At 38.5% G+C, this 20,358-nt stretch overlaps 1 protein-coding gene across 3 annotated transcripts in view; it reads left to right on the top strand.

The window, feature by feature from the left end:
- LOC139966914 (signal transducer and activator of transcription 5A-like) overlaps positions 1 to 18,677 on the top strand; it is a 74,292-nt gene extending 55,615 nt beyond the window's left edge. For 2 of the 3 annotated variants that reach the window (XM_071970389.1, XM_071970390.1), the window contains exons 14-24: positions 590 to 631; positions 2,263 to 2,343; positions 6,525 to 6,617; positions 8,995 to 9,133; positions 10,232 to 10,293; positions 11,634 to 11,728; positions 12,329 to 12,465; positions 13,157 to 13,312; positions 13,965 to 14,040; positions 14,698 to 14,796; positions 15,815 to 18,677. In XM_071970389.1, the coding sequence (XP_071826490.1) occupies positions 590 to 631; positions 2,263 to 2,343; positions 6,525 to 6,617; positions 8,995 to 9,133; positions 10,232 to 10,293; positions 11,634 to 11,728; positions 12,329 to 12,465; positions 13,157 to 13,312; positions 13,965 to 14,040; positions 14,698 to 14,796; positions 15,815 to 15,944 (1,110 nt within the window). In that variant the 3' untranslated portion in view covers positions 15,945 to 18,677. Of the gene's footprint in view, positions 1 to 589; positions 632 to 2,262; positions 2,344 to 5,774; positions 5,868 to 6,524; positions 6,618 to 8,994; positions 9,134 to 10,231; positions 10,294 to 11,633; positions 11,729 to 12,328; positions 12,466 to 13,156; positions 13,313 to 13,964; positions 14,041 to 14,697; positions 14,797 to 15,814 lie in introns of all 3 variants that reach the window. The other variant, XM_071970391.1, reaches the window with a different exon arrangement.
- The last annotated feature ends 1,681 nt before the right edge of the window (positions 18,678 to 20,358 follow it).

Genomic DNA, 20,358 nt, shown 5'->3' on the forward strand with positions numbered 1-20,358 from the left:
CAATTCCTTTTTTATCCCTTACTGAATTTCCTCTTTAATCTGACAGTCCTTATTAATGAATATTACTACCTAGTATGTTTAACAAGTCAGGAAAAAAGTTTTAAAAAAAACCTTCGCCGTTTTTCATGGTCAAATCATAACGTCCTGGATTTTCGTTTTCTGATCTGTTACGGTCTTGCCACACTGTACGGATGAATTCCTACTTTCAATTTTTCCGAAAGATGGAAACGAAAGTGTCCTGCTGTATTTTCACTAGACCGTAGACTAATTCAAATAGACGTTTTCTAAAAGTTCATGCTAGGTTATATATTTGTGAAGGTCAGATGTCGGTCACAACTGGAATTTGTTAATCTCCGTCCATAGCATCCCTTTTTCCCCTCTCTCTTACTACTATTCAATCGTCGGTGCCACTGATTCATCGGTGGGACCCATTCATTAATCCGTTGTCCATAACACGAGTATGCAATGACATTCTTCTGATGCCAAAGTTCTTGTCAATATTTACAGACAATAAAACCATAGTGAGGAAGGTTAGCTATGATTATTATTTTGCTATATTTTATTTGTTTTCACACTTGTTTGTTTACAGTCACTTAAGAGGATCCGAAGGGCAGACAGACGGGGGTCAGAGGTCAGTGACTCATCGTTTTCTTTCCATGACTTTTAAAACAAATCAATTCTGAAATAGCAGAGTAATGTCCATGTAAATAAACTAAAATATTTACTAAATAAAATCAAATGTTTTACTTGTTTAGACACAGAGACACTTGCATGTAAACAGGTGTTATTAATGAAAATTAGCATTTCTGTTTGTTAATTCTTTGAATTTTTATTATTTTTTTTATCTTTCTTTTACTTTTTTTTTCTTTTCTTGTAAGCATTAACCCCTCATTACAACACATTTTTTTCCAAATTTGCTAGTTGCACAACTCAATCAAGTTACACCAGAAGTTGAAATGCTTATATGTAATCAATAAAACCAGACTGCCTAGTAAAACATTGTCCGACACTCACAAAGTTTACTATGAACATGTAACAACATAGAAACCGTTACTACCGAAACATTTCCATTGTTTATTTGTTTGAACGGGAAATCATTGTGTAGGGCTTCAGGCAGAGGAAACAGTGTATATAGTTTTTGCTGTTTTTCTCAGTGAAGAGGATCTATAGGTTGTTTACTGCATATGATTGTGGTCACAGAGAGAAACATAAGGTGTATTTTAGTGCTTATCTCTACTTAAGTATTCCTCTTTGTTAAGAGGAAGTAGCCACTCAGGAAGAGAGGGCCTTTCACTTGCAATTTTCCATGTTTTTTAGTTTTTGTTAGATTCGTAGTTCTTGTATCTTGTGCCATCAAATTTGTTGATGGCCACAAACTTTAGCCGAGTGGAAAAAGCAGATTTTGTGGTTGTTTGCAAACATGCACAAAAAAGGTCACCTTTCAAGTTTGAACTTGGGGTTATTTAATGCTACTGTGAAAGTGAATGTAAGAACCGTTGGGGTTGGTCAACTTTTCTGACCAATTGTCTCTTGTTGAAAAACAGAGCTTGCTTTTGGGCTTTGGTTTCTTGCTTTTGAAAGAGAAGTATATCTTCTCAGAAATGCTGTAGAGATGTTATATTGGTGAAAGATAAATGTTGATACCATGGAAATACCGTCTAGCATCCTTAGTGACCGACAAAAGCCTTGGATTGGCGGTGTTTTTCACAGTCCTTTTATGAGAAACAAATCCATAACTATATAGAAAAAGATTTGTGAGTTTGTTTGTGCAATGCGAGCATCTTTACGGCATTTGGTACGGGATATTGTGTTGTAAGCCGTACTTTCATGTCATGCTTCAAAGCACTGGTACTGACAGTATGACCATTACAAACCGATATCCTGGTTCTATTACATAAAGGTTCGGAACTGTTCATACTGTCAGTACAAGTGCTTGGAAGCATGATATGAGGGGGGACAGTATAGCGGGGACACTAACATCTAAAAATTGTCCGAAAATGGCTGTCAAGTTATTGAAAACATTCCTAGTAACCTTGGTTTCATATGCCAGTTGGGAGAAGGGCGGCAATTCACCGTTAAGATATTAAGTACACCCCCCACCCCCCTCCCCACCCCAAAGAAAGGCAGGGGGGATTTGGAACAATGCTGTAGAAAATGACACACAGGTAACATTCAGCATGTCTGACCGTATTGTTACTAACCTCTTGTAACTGTCGGACAAAGGTTTCATGATATTTTTGGACCTAATTTTTATGTCCACAGTTTGTTACCGAGGAGAAGTTCACAGTTTTGTTCCAGTCCCAGTTTAAAGTTTCCAGCGGCGAGCTTGTCTTCCATGTCAGGGTAAGAAACATTTAACTCTGATCGTCTCGTTATTCTTGAAACATCGGGTCCTGTCTCTGGTTAAAAGAAAAGATGTTTCTTTTGAATTTTGAATTTATTAAATCAGCTGGTTGGTTGTGTTTGTAGAATGACTATTCTTTCTATTAGGTGAAACTGTTGTGTGTAGATGGATCTTTGTGTGTGGATCATGTGATTAACTACTCCCTTTGATTTTACATGTGGGGTGTCTATTAGTTTGTCCGGTTAGTCGCTTTAATAGTTGGCTGGGTTTTTTTCATGTTCAGGTAAAGGTTGTGAATGTTGGTTTAGTTGTTTTCTGGAACAGAAAACCGTCATTGGTTTATATCAAATGGGTTACTGCTAACTTTAGGCCGAAACAAGGGAAATGCAAAATTGATTATGATACGTAACAGACCACTGCTATTAATCAGTGGATCACCCCTTTAAAAAAGGCCCTTTAATCTGCCACTTTATAAAAGGCCCAAAGATCATTATTTAATGGTCAGCGTTGTTCAGAAATAATACAAAGTTAATGGAAGCATGAAGAAGTGTCATCTCCTCAATTCACATTTATAAAATGAGATTACAAACTTGACTATTATAAGCTGGATTTATGCTGTTTTAGGGAATTTCAGTCGCTACTCAATAAGCACAGCTGAGGGATGGTCTTATTGTATTGATACTTGGGTCAAAGGTTATCTGACTGTCTTGCCCGGGGGGGGGGGGAGGATCGTTATGACAGAATCACCTTTAAAGAGGACATAGACAATTTTCAAAAAATTCAAAAGACATATTTGATGATTATTTTAATCAATGTCTGTTCACCTTTGATAGTTAACGTCACTCATATGAAGCTCTTGGGAGGTCAGCAGTATAGCTACAAAATATGCTAGATGGTCATATAATGGCCACTCGCAGGCAAACTTCAACAGTTATTTCCAAGCATTTCCAATAACTGAGAATGTTGACTCCATAGTTAACCACTCCTCTGTTTCTGAACCCGAATATCAGAAACCTTTTAGAAAAGTCCTTTTGAATGTTTCTCTTTGAACAATTGGTAGCTTGGTATCAATTGGGAGGGGGGGGAATAGTGATTGTAAGAGAGATAGTGGGGGGGGAGGGGGTGTGTGAGTGGAGGTGCCCATTAATGTACTGTTGGCTGATTGGACTTTGTTGTAAATTTTGTATTGCACTTCAAGGGTTGTTACTAGACAGACATGTGTTACAATAAACATTGTTAACGTTTATCCAATTACTGAAAAAAATGTAAGAAATATTTATATTGAAGGGGAAATACACTGTGTTTAAGACTGCTAATAGTGAGGGAGTGCTTGACCAACTGAGCTATCCAATGATGATTTAGTTATGGCAATTCCTTAACTTAATCTACAATGTTAATTATTACTAAATTGCTATCATTGTTGTCTGCCATTAATTAAGTGAAGTTAGAGACAAAAGTATTTCTTCATGTATAGTATACATTTATGCATTTATTTCTCTCTCATGTTGATATGAATATGTCTTTATTGATGTCATCCCAACCCCCCTCCCCTTTTCCCCCTCCCTCAACCCATCTTCTGATATTTATCGTGAATTTGAAATGATAAACACAGAAATATGTACCCATTTGCCTCTGCATTCTGAACATCGCTAAATGGGCCAACTAGTCACCATGCCGTTAGCTCACATATTAGCATGTATTCAAGCTAAGCTCTGCCGACATTTTGTAGTGTTCATGCTCTTACTATGGTGGTTTGATGGCTAATCATAAATAACTTTTGTTTACACTGCTGGTAAAGAACTGCAAAAAAAGAAAAATGAAAAAAAAAAATTAAGGGAGGTATTTTACAACACACTAAAAGAAACTTTGCATTCATAAGATTCTGCACACACATTTTCTTTTTTTGTTTTTTTTCTTGCCACTTGCCACAAAAATGTCAGATTTTTTACTCCCTCGTCCCTTTTTCTTAAACTTAATTCTGACAAAAAATAGGTTTTGACTTCCAGAAAATACCGATGAGAAGAAAGAAAAGCCAGGAAGAAATAAAAGAAGAAACAAAAAATAGAGAAAAATCAAATAAATTTTGTTTGCCACATTTGTATAAACTTTCTGAAAAAGCTCTGTAAGAGGTTTCGGGGATTGATTTCAATTTTGTGATATTTTGTTGTAGAATCTGCAAAGAGTGTTAAATTGTGTTATCATATCTGGATGGAAGAAATTACAGGTTAGAGAGTGAAGTTTGTGAAGGAAGATAATCAATTCATGTTTCATCATTTTTAACCTAGTCTCAACCTAGTCTCATTCTCCCGTTGTAGAAAATACACGAGCATGAAATAGTCTGACGGTTTGTCGCTCAAAAGGTATCACAGAGATGTTTCTGAACTCGCAATAACAACAAAAATGTTTAGCACTCCTGCTAAAAATCTGCAAAGCTTTGATAGGATCTGTACCTGGGGACTTGCCTAATCTGCATGTATCACTTTGGGCTGAAGCTACTAGGGCTAATAACCAACTGATTATACTAAATGGCACAAGAAGGAGAAGAAGAAGTCCATCTCATAGTTTGTGTGGAATTGATTTATTAAAGGGCTTGAATCCTGTCAAAAAGATCCTGTTGTGAAAATATGTACTGGATTGATAGAAATGGGATGGATATGAAAATGTAACAACCATCCTTAAAGATTGCTGAGGCGAATTGAACAAAACCTCTCCCAAAATCAAACACTTTTCTTTATAATTGCCTACTGTTCTTACCAACAATTAACTGAGAATATGCCTTTTGTCATAGTAATTAGAAGTCAATACAGAATTATTTGATGGTTACTGGTGCTTCAAATAGATGACTTATTAACATGTTGTTATAAAAAGCAGGAAAAGAAAAGAGATGCCATCAATTTCTGCATTAATCATTATGACTGGCTCTGAAAAGATACTGTAATTAATTTATTCTGTCTAGAGGAACTTTTTGGTGGGATCTAATTATAAAAAATATATAAATAAATTTATGAAGAGGCTATGTTATCAATTTTCCAATGAATCTATTAACTGTCTTAAATATGAAATCCCTCGCCCCCCCTCCTCCCTGACACCCCTTGTGTATACTCAGTCCAAAACATCCATCAACCACAAACTAGACAGGGCGAGGAAACAAAATAACTACGCTTCTATGCAGTGACCGTATCTGATACGTTGGAAGCAATAATCGGACCGATTTTAATTTTGTTTGCTATAGTTGTTTCTAATTAATATTATTTTATCTTTAATTATAATGACTACTACTACTACCATCAATCATCAAAAATCTTTTTGCACAGCTGTTTTCCTCTCATTTTTGGCTGCAGTTACTCTAAACCAGTTATTTATTTAGTACTATTATTACTTTTTTTTATTTTTTGTTGTTTTTGCTTTCATCTTTTCTTTGATCCCTCAGACCCTATCACTTCCCGTTGTGGTGGTGTCCCATGGTAATCAAGAATGCAATGCGCTTGCTACTATTCTTTGGGATAATGCCTTCTCAGAAGCAGTAAGTGACCAGCTTCAAGCATGCCCTCATTTTTCCTCTCTTGCTTCCGTCCGTCCGTCACTCCGTCCGTCTTGTCTCGTCTGCTTGTCTCTCTCAAAGTCTCATCCCTGTTTTTTTTTTTCACTCTTCATCCATCCATCTCTCTCTCTCTCTCTATCTCTCTTGCGCTTGATCGACCAAGTAAGTACCCTTTCGGCTGGTGAACTTGGAAGATTGATTTAGGATGGTGTTTATGGGTAGTTCTTTTTAAACTTCTCCTTTTTGACCCCGGGGTCCTCATTAATGAACAAGTTTTTACTAGAAGAACCATGATGGTGTCTCCTGGTGGTGGTGACCGATGGGTCAAATCTGCCCCATAATAAGTTCGGTTCATTTATTCCGCCAAACTTCATGTGATAACTACATCGCAGCGAGCTCCACACGGGATAGTTTTCTAAATTTAGTAGCTACACCGCTCTCTACCATCCTAAATCATCCTCTGCCAAGCTCGTCAGCTCTTACCGTTGGTCACAGCGCAAACTGCCACGTACCCCATTGCTCCATGGGTGCAGAGAGGGGGCCAGTCTCAGAGGGGGTGGCCAAGTCGTTCACGGCTGGCTGCAGAGTGCAGAGATTTGAATGTTCTTTTTCTTCCGTTCCGTGATATTTGTTTCGTAGACCCTTTCTCTTCCCGTGGTGGTGATTGTTCATGGCAATCAAGAATCCAATGCAATGGCTACTGTACTGTGGGACAATGCCTTTGCAGAGCAAGTAAGTACAGTGTCATGGCTACATTTGATACTTCTATCCTATGGATGAGGATGATGGTAAGTCTCATGGGGGTGTCAAGTGACTACTACTACCCCCTTCCTCTAAAGACCTCTCTTTGGTTACATGCCCTCCAATGCACCCCTCATCTCCCCCTCCCCCCAACCCACCTCGCTTTAAGTTCAAGGAAACGATGAAAACGCTGTCAAGATCAGCTGGTCATGGATCTCTCTCTTCCAACCCGTCCTCCTTCATGGTAGTAGGATCTCTTGGTTTCATACTGTTGCACCTACTCTGTGTTTATTTGATTAATGAAGGTCAATGTTTTGACAGATACAAATATTGGCTTAAATTGGTTTTCCAAAATTAAAGAAAAAAAAACTGCTATCCTGATATGGTGTCAGTTTACATTACATCATTCCTTTTGGGGGGGGGGGGGGGGTTGGGGAGGGGGACCAAAATAACTGGGGTTGCAAACTGGGGTTTCATCCTGCCCTATCCATAAATTAGCTGGTAATTGTTTTGTAAAGGGAAGTGAAATAAATATGTTACTTAAAAGAGGAAAGGTAACTTGGAAATTTTACGAATTAAAAAAAAAATTGTCTTCGGACATAAACTAGATTTATTACTGATAAACAAAAACATATGATTGCTCACTAGGGTTTGTTAAACCAACAACTTGGATTTTGGATCAATAAATTTGTTTGAAATCAACTTGTGGGTTGATCAAATTTTGGAATTTGATCAAATTGTTTTCAGAGGCCAGGATTATCGGCCAGTGGCCTGAGTTATTGATTGGTGATCGCCTCCTATATTATCGACTCATTATTTCCACGTTATTAAAAAGTAAAGAGTAATTTGGCTTTCCATAGAAGGGGATAGATATTTCAAAATCCAAGCTTTTTATGAAAGTTTGGAAGTAGTGCTTCCGTGACTACATGCCGTGATGGTTACTCGTATAGAATGCCGAGTGAAGTTTCAGCAAATTGTTTTTGTGAAAATTGACAAGTTACTCATTCTAAGTAAGTAAATGGTAAGTTACATGTGAAAAAGTTTTGAGCACTGTTGACGATAATTAGTGACCGTGGAAATTGTCGGCCATGTTTATATTCAAAGCTGTTTGTGTCTGGCAGTCTACTGCATGTAGTTGCCACGGTTACCCACTTGTGAGCAGTGCGGTACCCTTCCTGGGAGGTAAGTACCCGGTTGATACGTTTTGTTGCTTTCTTTGTATAAGGAACGTGTTGAAATTTCATGACCGTTGTTTGATTCTTCATCTTTTAACACTTGGTTTCATGGAATGTGAAAAGTGGGATTGAATGTACAAGTTAATTTCTTGTCCTTGTAGTAGATGTGTGTGTATTAGGGTGGGGGAGGGGAGGCATGGCAAGGAATGGTGGGTGGGGGGGGGGAGAATGCTTGCTATTAGCCTTCTTATCTGTTAATTCTTATTGCAAGATTAACATTTGGTTTTTTACTGTCGTAACAAGCAAAACATATTTCAAATGTTTTCTCATCTTTTTCTAAGTTTTCATGTCAAAAAACTAACGGACTACTAGTACTTAGGCAATGGGAAAACATAGTAACATTATAATTGTATTCCTCTTCCTCCTTCAGTCCTCCTTCCTCTCCCCCCCCCCACCCCACCACATCCCTCCCTCCAATCTTGGAGTTCATCTCCTTTCAATATTCCGAATGAAAGGTACTATTTTCACTCTAAAAGTAGAGTATATTCACTCAAGGGGTGACAGACTATTTGTGGGGGAGGGGGGGGGAGGAGAGTGAAACAAACTGTTGCATCCCCTTTCAAGGAGGCTTAGATTATCAGACAGACTATCAATTTTCCAGGCAAACTTCCTTCCTCCCCACTCCTTCATTTTCCTCCCCTCCAAAGACAACTAGGTCCCCTTTACACACATTAAGTATTAGAGCCGAGTAATTTATAGGTAGGTATCAGCTACCTATGAAAGGTCTTTGCCATGGAGCAGTCTGAAGCAGTTGCGACTTCTCCACTGTGAATGTCAAAATCGTGTTATAGATGTGAATTGATGAACTGTAAGTTAGCTCCCGTGGACGGACATCTCTTTGACTAACTTTGACTTGTGCAAATTCTCTCAATAATAGAGAACAATCTGAGACCATCCAAATTAATATATGAATATATCTTGCTCTTCAGCCAATACTAGTAGAACAGGTATAAAATATAAAGAACAAATAGTGGGGCGGAAAAGAAAGAAAGATAACCAAAATATGAAAACAAAAACAAAAAATGCAACAAGAAGTAGTGTAGTGCTTTATTTACAACTGAAGTTTTTTGTCCCAAATTGTGGAAGGTTTTTGGGGTACTGAAATAGCTGTTTTGTCTTCTTTACTTTCACAGGGCCGTATCCCGTTTGTGGTTCCTGACAAAGTCCTGTGGCCTGCGATGGCCAAGGCATTGAATTCCAAGTTTATGGCTGCCAACGGTAGGAGTCTGTCCAATGATAACCTTCAGTATCTGGCAGCGAAGGCCTTCAGTAGTAAGTACTTCCTAGACCGGCCCCTCCCCGGCCCTTCATCTCTCTCCCCTCCCCACCCAACCCTTCATTCCGAAAACATTACCATGTCAAGAATAGGGAAATCTTCTGTGTGGGGGTGTTCATGAATGAGTTAACCTGCTATTTCTAGTTAGCAACTCAATTTGCTATTTCCACTTGGGTTTGAGCTGCCTTGAGTTGCCTTGTTTTCTAAGATATTGGCTACAACTAGGTAAAAGGTCAGTGATGGCCGCACTTACAAGAAGTGGTAACTCGTCCTCAGATGTCAACAGCATTCTAGTGTCATTTCCAAAGCATTTTACAGGACCGAGTTTAATGATTGTAAGTGGCACCCCATGACCCCATTTCATGTCATCATGACCCCACCATGACCCCTTTATCATGCTAGAAGTAATGTGGAACATCAGAGCATCCAGGAAGATACTTTTGATCAATGTTAGCAATTTTTCTTAGCTTGCTATCGGTTACAGCCAATACTCATGACTGTTAATGATCAGTTTTTTTTGTATTGGGGAGGGGGGGGGTTGGGGTGGGGTTGTGTAGGGGGCTTGCCAGGTTAACCATGAGAGACATCTGTACCAACCCACGTATATAATGAGGTCAATACCTACATCACACATCAGACGTCATCCCGTTCATTGGACTAATCCGTGAGGAGTAGGGAAAGTTACGTTTTCAAAGTACGTAGTTCGTTAACAATAATTAACAACTGAATGAGCAGTTGTTTCAAATCTGTCATCACTCCCCCCAATCTGCTGAAGAACTTTTAAATTCCAGGTAGGAAGATTTGGAAATGGAAAGAAAGAAAAGTCAATAGAAGTGGTTCTTGTATAACTGTTATGTTTGTCATCAGAATGGTAGATGCTGCCTTTTTTCTGTGTCATCAAGAATTTTCCTTACTTTAAGACCACTGAGCATTCGATCACAGTATGTCATTTTCATTTCGTTTTATTATTCGCCAGTAAAAATGAGAAGTATTTATAAATGGGAACACTTATTCAATCTGTTCCAAGTCTCGATTAAGGGTCTTTTAATATGACTTTAAGTTTTCATTGATGAACTGTTTTTTCCTTTCCATAGGCCAAAGTATAAATACTGACGACTTCACTAGCTTACAGATAACCTGGAGTAACTTTAATAGGGTAAGTAACGTCATGCATTTCCTATGCTCGATCATTTTTGTGTCCGCATCCCAGTGACCACGTAACCTTGTCATAATGGACAGTAAGCTATACCATCCCCCCCCCCTTCCACCCCCTTCCTTATCCTTTGTTACCACGAACTAGGAACAAATATATATATGATAATAATGTGTATCGGGACCACAAACAAATATATATTATCATAATGTGTATCAGGACCACGAACAAATATATATTTATTATAATAATGTGTATCGGGACCACGAGCAAATATATATATATTATAATATTGTTTATCTGGACCACGAACAAATATATTTATATTATAATGATATGTATCGGGACCACGAGCAAATATATATATATTATAATAATGTGTATCGGGACCATGAACAAATATATATGTATATTATAATAATGTGTATCGGGACCACAAGCAAATATATATATATGATAATAATGTGTATCGGGACCACGAGCAATATATATATGCATATTATAATAATGTGTATTGGGACAACAAACAAATATATATATATATATATTATAATAATGTGTATCGGGACCATGAACAAATATATATGCATATTATAATAATGTGTATCGGGACCACAAACAAATAATATATATATATATATATTATAATAATATGTATCAGACCAAAAGAGCTTTCTCGTATCCGAGCAGGATTAATATTGTGTTCCTTTGTTGTCTTGGAGCCAGTGGGAAACCAGACAGTATCCTAACTGTGTTTTAACATATTATTCCTACAATACTGGCACAATGCATATACAATATATTGTCATGGCAGATGTCAGCTGGCCTCATCTAATTTGCATATTATTGCCTTCAGCTGCTATTACGATAAAGGGATTAGACACTAGAACTGAGTAAGGGATTAGACTTGGGAAATAAGTAAGGGACTCGACAGGAATGAAGTTAAGGGATGGATTTCACCTGAGAACTAAATAAGAGATTAGACCTAAGAATTAAGTGTTAAGGGATTAGACTTGGGAATTAAGTAAGGGACTCCACAGGAATGAAGTTAAGGGATGGATTTTTTGTTAGTGGGTGATTGACCCATTTTGGCAGAAGTAGAATATTTCACAGAATTTATACCAAAGTTAATACTCTCTAATCGGATAATTGAGTCTACTAAGATCTGTACTGGTTTATAGTCTTGAGCTGCAATTAGCTATTTAAAGAGGTTTCAAGCAGCATCAGTCTGATAAGTTTAGCCCTGAGGGTTCTCTGTAAAGGTGACTGGCTATGCAGGTTTAGAGACGATAATTTTAATTTGTTTCCCTGATGTTAATATGCTGCATTTCTCATTTGTGTAGGATCCAATGCCAAACCGAACATTCACCTTCTGGAGGTGGTTTCATGGAGTTATGGAGCTTACAAGGAAGCACTTTAGAGGGCCATGGAATGATGGGTCAGTAAAAGTATTGAAACGAAATTATAGCATAGCGCATGAATACTGAACAAACGTAGTAATAATAACACGGTACTTAGTTATAGCATGGTAGGTTATAGCAAATAAACCTACTATATAGCTTAGAATGTACTAGCAAACAAACCTAGGTATAGAATGGTAGGTAATAGCCAACAAACCTAGTAATAACATGGTACATGGTTATAGCATGGTAGGTAATAGCAAGCAAACTTACTTATAGTGTAGAATGTACTAGCAAACAAACCTAGGTATGGAATGGTATACAAATAATAAATGGTTATGAGTGCAATAGTGTAAATATTTCATGAGTTGAAAGATGGAATGTTCCATTCAACGAGGCGCAGACGAGTTGAATGGAACAAATTACATCTTTCAACGAATGAAATATTTGCACAGAAATGTAAAACCAAGATAAAAGAAAGAGAATGAAACTTTGTTTTGAACGACCATGTTACATAGTCTGGAGTATGCTGTAAATGGACGGACTGCAATTTTCTGTTTTTCTTAATAATGTACAAAGAGTTTATAGATTTATACTGCTATTTTTTAATCTTTCACTGGTTTATTCTTTTCTTTTAGATCCATAATGGGGTTCGTCAGCAGACACCAGGCCCAGGAACTGCTAATGACCAAACCAGTCGGCACATTCTTACTTCGATTCAGCGACTCAGAGATCGGAGGGATCACAATCGCTTGGGTTGGCGAAAATGACAGAGGTGAAGTTAGAGACATTTTTAATTATTCATAAGTCTTTTGTATTGTCCAGCGTGCTTTCAATACCCATCTTCTATTCGATCTTTCAAATATTATGTGATTAACATTTGTTATATCTCATGTGGAAATAATCTGCTTTGCCTTGAAATCGAAGGCAAAGCTACAACACCTACCCCACCATTGTGCCGTCCTACAGGAATATGTCATAAGCTGCTTCAAGAGGGAGGGTACAACTCTATTAACATGACTATCAGGTTGAAACAGTGTGAATGGAGTGATCTTTCATTGTTTCCAGGAGAGATTGTGGTACTCAATTTATATGACTGTATGGTTGAAACAGTGTTATGAATTTGGAGTTCTTTCATGGTTTCCAGGAGAGATTGTGGTACTCAATTTATATGACTGTATGGTTGAAATAGTGTATTGAATTTGGAGTTCTTTTATTGTTTCCAGGAGAGATTGTGGTACTCAATTTATATGTGACTGTATGGTTGAAACGGTGTAATGAATTTGGAGTTCTTTTATTGTTTCCAGTAGAGATTGTGGTACTCAATTTAATGTGAATGTACGTTTGAAACTGTAATGAATTTGGTGTTTTTATATTGTTTCCAGGAGAGATTGTGGTACTCAATTTATATGCGACTGTATGGTTGCAACAGTGTTATGAATTTGGAGTTCTTTATCGTTTTGCAGGTGAGAGGGTGGTACTCAATCTACAGCCATACACTGGAGATGACTTCAACATCCGCTCCTTGGCCGATAGAATCAAGGACCTCGGACAGCTTGTCTACCTGTATCCTGACATCCCCAAACACGTCGCATTTCATACTTATTACTCTAACATCGAACGTAAGTCACATCCCGGCCCCCCTCCTCCTACCTTCCCCCTTCCCCCTCTTCCTACCTTCCCCCTGTCCCCTCCTCCTTCGTTCCCCTGCCCCCTCCTTCCTCCCCCTGCCCCCTCCTCCTTCCTGCCCCCCTCCCCCTCCTTCCACCTGCCTCCTCCTCCTTCCACCTGCCCCCTCCTTCCTCCCCCCTGCCATCTTTTCATCTTTACTATTCCTCTGTTGAATGTGCGTATCCTAACTCACTACAGTTCCATTCAGGGTGATGTTACACTCACTGATCATACAAAATATCCTCATTCAGTGCTCCCCCTGCAAAACATGGTAAAACTATTAACAATGACTTCAAATTTGTTGAAAAAATATTTGCAATGTTGGCTCTTTTGTTAAGTGCATCAGTTTTTTTGCAGTCATATTTCAGAGATGCTCAGTGTTGAATTTAATCCAGAAGCCTGCCAAAAAAAAAATGAAAAAAATAAAAAATTGAAAATTTGCAAACAAAACATAGCCGTTCTAGACACTAACGATTGTCATGGCAACGATGCTGTAATGTTGGGTGGTCAACCTTTATACAACTCTCTGATAAACCTTTCCATTGTTTCCATTGTTTGTAAAAATGATGATGTGTCTGAACACTCGTTCTCCTGTTTACACAGAGACTGCGGCGGCTAAAGACGAGGGTTACGTTCCAGCCAGCATCAAGGCCACCATCCCCACGATACCCGGAGAGGGGTAAGGAAACCTCACTTAAAAACCAGCCCTCAATGGCAGCTAAATTTTGATAATTTTGTGACTCAGAAGTTTGCTTGCATGTTACTTCCTTAGTTAGGGTTTACTTGAAGAAACAAGAAAAAACACAGTGAAACTAAACATTTGAAAAAAAAAATTGTTTGTTTTGCATGTCTCGGTAGAATTTATAATCATATGGAGTCGTTAACCACCAGCAAGGGATTAATGTTTGTTGCATTTGCCAAAGTCTAGTGTGGGGGGGGGGTTAGTTTGATTAAGTGCTTGTAATGTATTGATCATCATTGGTCATGTCGCCAGCAGCTGGCAATGGGCCGTCAGTGTTAAGAGGATGAAACCGATTCATCGTTGAGATGGTGTGTTATGCAACAAACACCACTCAGACAGATTTAATTGCTCTATTGTTTCTTCAAATTTAAATAAGCAAGTAAGATGGGATGAAAAGGTTCTCCTTACTAGGTCAAAACGTCATCACTCTGGAAATCTGTGTACACTATTTTGTTGTCTCCCGGTGAAAATCAAAAGTGTAATTTTTCTCGTCTGAGAGGAATGGTGGAGAGGCAATGTTGCAGAAGGGAAAAAAAAACATAAACATTTATTTATTGTCTTCTTTTTTTTTTCTTTTTTTTTTTTGTGTTTTAGAATCCACATGACTATGAGTGACCAGCCATTCTCTCCACCATCACAAAATAGTGATGACCTTGGTCAAGGCGCTGCTGATGTCATTCGAGAGGTTTCCAGGTGGGCCATGTTATCATCACCTATCGTCAAGTCCATGTAGTATCTGCCTACCCTATTCTGCCCCCCCCACCTCCCCCTCCCTCTCCCAAGAAGATTGTCAGTCAAATTTGGCTGTAATCATTAGTTCATACACAAAAGACTTTTAAGACCATCAATAAATTTCTTGTCAAAAGAAATTCACCTCCATGTCAGTGAGGAAGTCTTGTTACCTGTCTGTCTGTCTGCCTTATTTTGATTTCTCACGGAATGACACAGTCATCATGGGGGTGGGGGGGGGTGGTGGTGTATGGCCTTGTGACATAACAGCTTGGTTTAGTTTACCTCATCCCCCCTTAGAAGGTTTCTGCCTCTGACCAGTGAGTTGTTAGAAAGGATAACAAATGTTTTCGTTCTGATATAAATATTGGTCAGGATTGGTACTAAGCCAGTGGGTTTCCTTTATTGTATCGCCTTTGTTTTTTTTTGTTTTTTTTTTAACTTGGCAAAGACCAAGATTGTAGAAGTGAGTTCTGATAGCTAATATTCTTATGAGTACAGGTCGTACCCAGTAATTACAAGATATTGCTAAGGGATACTTTAACGAGTCGTCAGAGACAGAGCCCTGGACGTCAGACCGACCAGTAGTGATACAGTCTCTGCCATCCCAGTCTCCCCTAACACTGGACACGGTCAATATGTTGGTATCACGCCCAGAAGGTTGAATTAGATACTATGTGTGATGGTGTCAATAAAAGTGGTATTGCTAATTGATAGGCTCTACCAGTCACTAGTTCAACAGTGTGATCATATCAATAAAAGTGGTATTGCTAAATTAAAGGCTCTAACTAGTCACTAGTTCAACAGTGGAACACTAATCTGTGCCACACTCATCACTGCTGCCAGACCAGTCGGTTACCTTGCATCTCACGTCGGTCATTCGCACTCAGTCCTGACGTAACTCGGGCTAAGAATGGTTATATCGATGATACCCCGAGTCTTTCCATATTCTCACCTGTCTTTTGCTCGTTTTCGGTTTCAGTGTGGACAACACGATGGACGAAGCCGACATCTCTCAGATGCTGGACGAATACGACGAAGGTCCGGGCCTGAACCTGGATAGCATCCTGAGTGGGATACCCATTGCCAACGTCCCCAGCAACAGTACCTGATGATGATGCGGGCCCGGCCCCTTCCCTGCTTTCCTCGTGCTTAAGCCTTGTGGTACTCATCGTGTGTTTGTGTCAAAAAAGAAAAAACTGTGGCAGAGCTTTTTTGTAATTTCTACGAGATTGTGGACTAACTCGTCCTATGCCATTCATTCTGTGTTTCATTATCTTTTTTTTTTCCCCTCTTCTATTCTGGAACTTTAATACCTCTCTTCGAGCCTCCCACCCCCTCTATCCCCTTTTTTTATCTCGTCATCTGAGGTCTTTATCGTCAAAAGCGGTCTGCCGGAGTGACATTCGCGGGGTGTTTTTTTTCGTCAGGGACGCCGGAAGGTCGAGACGAAAGCGTCGACATTTGATACGTTGCGGTAGTCTGTGCTCGTTTTTTCTGCTACGACAGGCTACACCGCGGCTTTTGATAATGAAGACAGATTGATTTGTACTTTGTATAAATTTCCATTTATTTTTTTGACTAAATAATACTTATTTGTACAAAGTTGCATGTCTGATTTTGCTGGCATTTGTGATGGAAAAGTCTTACCACTGTGTTCAATTTATAAATTTAATGCTCCGGGTTTCTTTCCCCTACTCCAGTTGTAAACGATAGGAAAGCCATCTTCCCTTTGGACTAAGTTTATCAAACATTGGGTTTGATGTTTTAAAGTGGGGGTACTGTTATAATTCTTAAAGGGGGAGGGTACGGGGGGGGTACTGATCTGCCTCTTTGATATAATCTTGGCAGTTCCAACCTAGATTGTTTTGGTTTTGTCCAAAAACAAAGTTTCAGTGGAAGATGTTTCACAATTCTACACACACATTTATTTGTTTCTATGAGAGTTCATATTAGGCACTTTTTTTGAGCAGTTTAGAGAAAAAATTACCAAATTACTTTTTGCTGGAAAATTCTTTTCGAAATGTGAAGTGCTGCAGATGTTTCTGTTTCTTTCATTAAAAATTGCATTGTGTGTCTTAATTACTCGAGGTCAACCCTCCCCAACGAAAGAACCCTTCTTCCATTACCGATATGTCAGACTGCCATGTTTAATAGGTAAGTGAAAACACTTAGTATGCAATCTCTGGTACATACCTCACAGCCAAATTATTTCAATATTTTATATTTAATGACTTCCAAGATAAGCTGATATCAATTTGCACGGGTTATTAAAAAAAAAGCAGAGTTAAGTAGGTCAAGTTTTTCTGATTGCCAGAACCCTTCTTCAGAGTACAGGGTGGTGTGTGTGTTGGAGTTGGTGTGGATTTGTTGGGGGGTGAGGGGTGGGGGGGTGGGAAGGATGAGCACGGTAGACATTCGCCTCTCTTGTTAACTTTGCACTATCGATAACAAAGCATTAAAATTCTGTCATGTACTCAGCCAGGTTTGGGGGGGGGGGGTTTCTTATTACATTTTTTTTTGTCAAGTTGGGGGTGTGTAAATAGAACAAAGTTATTTGATGTTTGAAATACAATAGTGTGAATGGCTACAAAGATTCAAGATGGGCTTTTGAAGGTGAGCATAACATTCAAGCACTTTTTTTTTTTTGTACAGTTGAATATTGAATTAGGGGAGGAAGGGGGGAAGCTTTTAATTTTCCACCATGCCGTTTGCCAATTATATTCCTATAGCATCGGATGCTATTGGGAGGTATACGATAAGTTCGTGGCTGTTAATTGTAATATCTCAACGGGTTTGGTCATCATATCCACAGATTATTTCCTCAGTACTGCAGGTGCAGCTGGATTTGTTGTACTATTTTTTGCCAATGTCGGAATATTTCACTTCTCAATTTCAATCGTCGTCATTTGTGGATTTTCATCTCCACGATGACGCATATTCGTGGATTCCTGAAATGTCCTTTTTTAGAAGTTGTTATAATAAAAGTAAGATCTAAGATATTTTTTAAATTAAAATTGGGGGTCGGGTCGGTGGGAGGGGGTGGGGTTGTTTATAGTTACGGAGAAGAAGATTTATGAACGATTGATGAATATTGAAGAATACGAAATTGATAATGCAATGTATTTGTAACATTACAAATTTGAAAAATGAGGCTATATTTTTTTTCTTCCACATTTAATTTGACCAATCGGTGTCAGAAATGAAAAAAAGGAGGCGGAAATTTAAGCCTACAGAGAATCTGAAACAATCCAATCCAAAACATTTTCCCAAAATAGAAAAGAAAGGAAACAAAAAAAAAGACAACTAATTGTGTGTGCATTATGGGGTTTGGGGTTAAATGTATGTAATGTCATATTCAACCAGCAACCCTAAGTCTCTGTGTTGGACTGAAATCAGCACAACTAGTTGTATAACAGTTGGTGACTGTACAAATGTCATTTGGCAAAACATATTTGGTATCCTATGCATTTGATGATGCTAAGAGTTAAAAATAACCAGAAATATATTCCTTCAGAACATTGATTGTTCACCATTTTCCATTCATGTTAAATCTAGTACACAGACTAGAGTTGGGGTTATTTTTTTTTTTGCATTATTTATATTGGGACGTTATATGTCAATGTTTTTTCCCATTGGCATTGTTTGCTGTCCCACAAAGGAAAATAGGTGCTTAATAAACAATTGATATCAAAATGTTGATGTGTATGTTGTTTAACAACATGCCATGATTTGTTTTTTTCCCCTGTAGCTTTTTAATACTAGCACAATCATTTTATTGTTGTTTATTATTATTATTATTATTATTTTGCGTATTATGTAATAATCAATAATCATGTGATCCATCTCTTCTTGTCAAGTCTTCTTTCTGTTGTCTCAGTGTTACCATCACATGCACCGCCCTCTGCCCCTGCCCCGCCCTCTCCCCTGCCCCGCCCCCTCATTTCTTTGCCATGCGGGCCTTTGAGAACGAGTAATTATCCTACCGTCCTGACTGAAATTCCAATTCCTGGGTCCAAGTTTGACATAAAAAGTATGATAAGGCTTCACCTGTAATCTTAGAGAAAACCATATATGGGTATTTGGGAAGCAAGAATTTTGTCTCGACCGAAAGTAGAGAAATTTCCATTTTTTACCTTGTTTTTCTTTCAGATGTAGCCTTATGATTATTTTTATTTTCCAAGCATATTGCTATTTCCAAGTGTTAACATAGAAAAAATGGTGACGAATGGTAAATTTTAATTGCAAGTGTAGTATCATATGCCAAATAATTGAAAAATTCCGATCAGCTTTGAAGACCTTTAGATACGTAGTGATCAACAGTTTGAATTTTCTCAGGCGCGTAGCCAGGGAGGGGGGAACCGCCCCGCCCCCCCTGAGCATATTTTTTTTTGTACGTTTTTATGATATCGCTAGTGATTTCAAATAGAAAATGCTTAGAAGCAACTTGCAAGGCCTGGGAAGTGCCACTTCCAGCGATCTAGGAGGCATTTTTGGCCAAAATTTTCTTGTACGCTTCGCGCTAACTCGTGATGGCGCTACGCTTAGATAGTTTCCAATGCCGAATCTACGGCTCTGATAATTTGCCCATAGGTTCGCTCCTTCCTTGGCAAATTCCTCGCTACACGCCTGAATTTTCTTCATATCTTAGCCAAATTATTATCTTGAAGAGAAACCCCCATGTTTGGTGACTTTAAAACCCAACACAATTTTTTCTGTTCAAGATTTGAAAAATGTTAATAGTTCAAATTAGAATGCTTTTATCAGTTTTGGGGTTTAAAGTTTGAAAGAACCCCTCTTTAAATTAGTTATAAGACCTTATCTGGGAGGCCATAGAGAGCATCCTGACAAAATTTGTGAAATCTGACATTTATCACAAATTTTATCAACTTTGCTTGTTAAAAGCTTTGCCCATGCGACCTCAGTTCTTGTTTTAATCATGCATGGCGATTACAGCGTCCTGGCATGATGGTGAAGCAAAATTGGAATATCATATTTTACTTCTACTTTTGACTTCACGCAAGCTTTTATCCGAGGTCGGAAAATCCAGTTGGACCAACACGACCGCTATTTGAGAATTAGCATTTTTTGCTCATTGTTTATAAGTTTGTAAGGCCTTATGCATTTTTCAAGTTTCTGCCAAAATCATACTTAGAATGGCTGCTACAATACCCCACATACCATAGTCAGCCGAAGGGGGGGGGGCGGGTGGTTCAGTCGGGAATATTTTACATTCAGACGTTAAGGCTTAGACCACCTTTGAGTGTAAACTCACATCAAGTTCAAGAGTATTTTGTTTTAGATATCCTTGCGCTTAGAACTTTTTAAAGACCTTAATTTACAGTCTAAATATTCCTCAGAATTCATTATTTGATTACTAACCTTTGTTATTATTTTTCTGGAGGAGGAAGCCCAGGGCCACACCCAAGCATTTTTTTAAATTAAGAATCCCTCCCCCTACCCTTTACACACACCTTGGAAATACTATGCCCTCCACTGGTCTCCTCCAAAGCCGCCTGTATTTTA

This window comes from Apostichopus japonicus, chromosome 4 (assembly GCF_037975245.1).
Source record: "Apostichopus japonicus isolate 1M-3 chromosome 4, ASM3797524v1, whole genome shotgun sequence".
NCBI lineage: Eukaryota > Metazoa > Echinodermata > Holothuroidea > Aspidochirotida > Stichopodidae > Apostichopus > Apostichopus japonicus.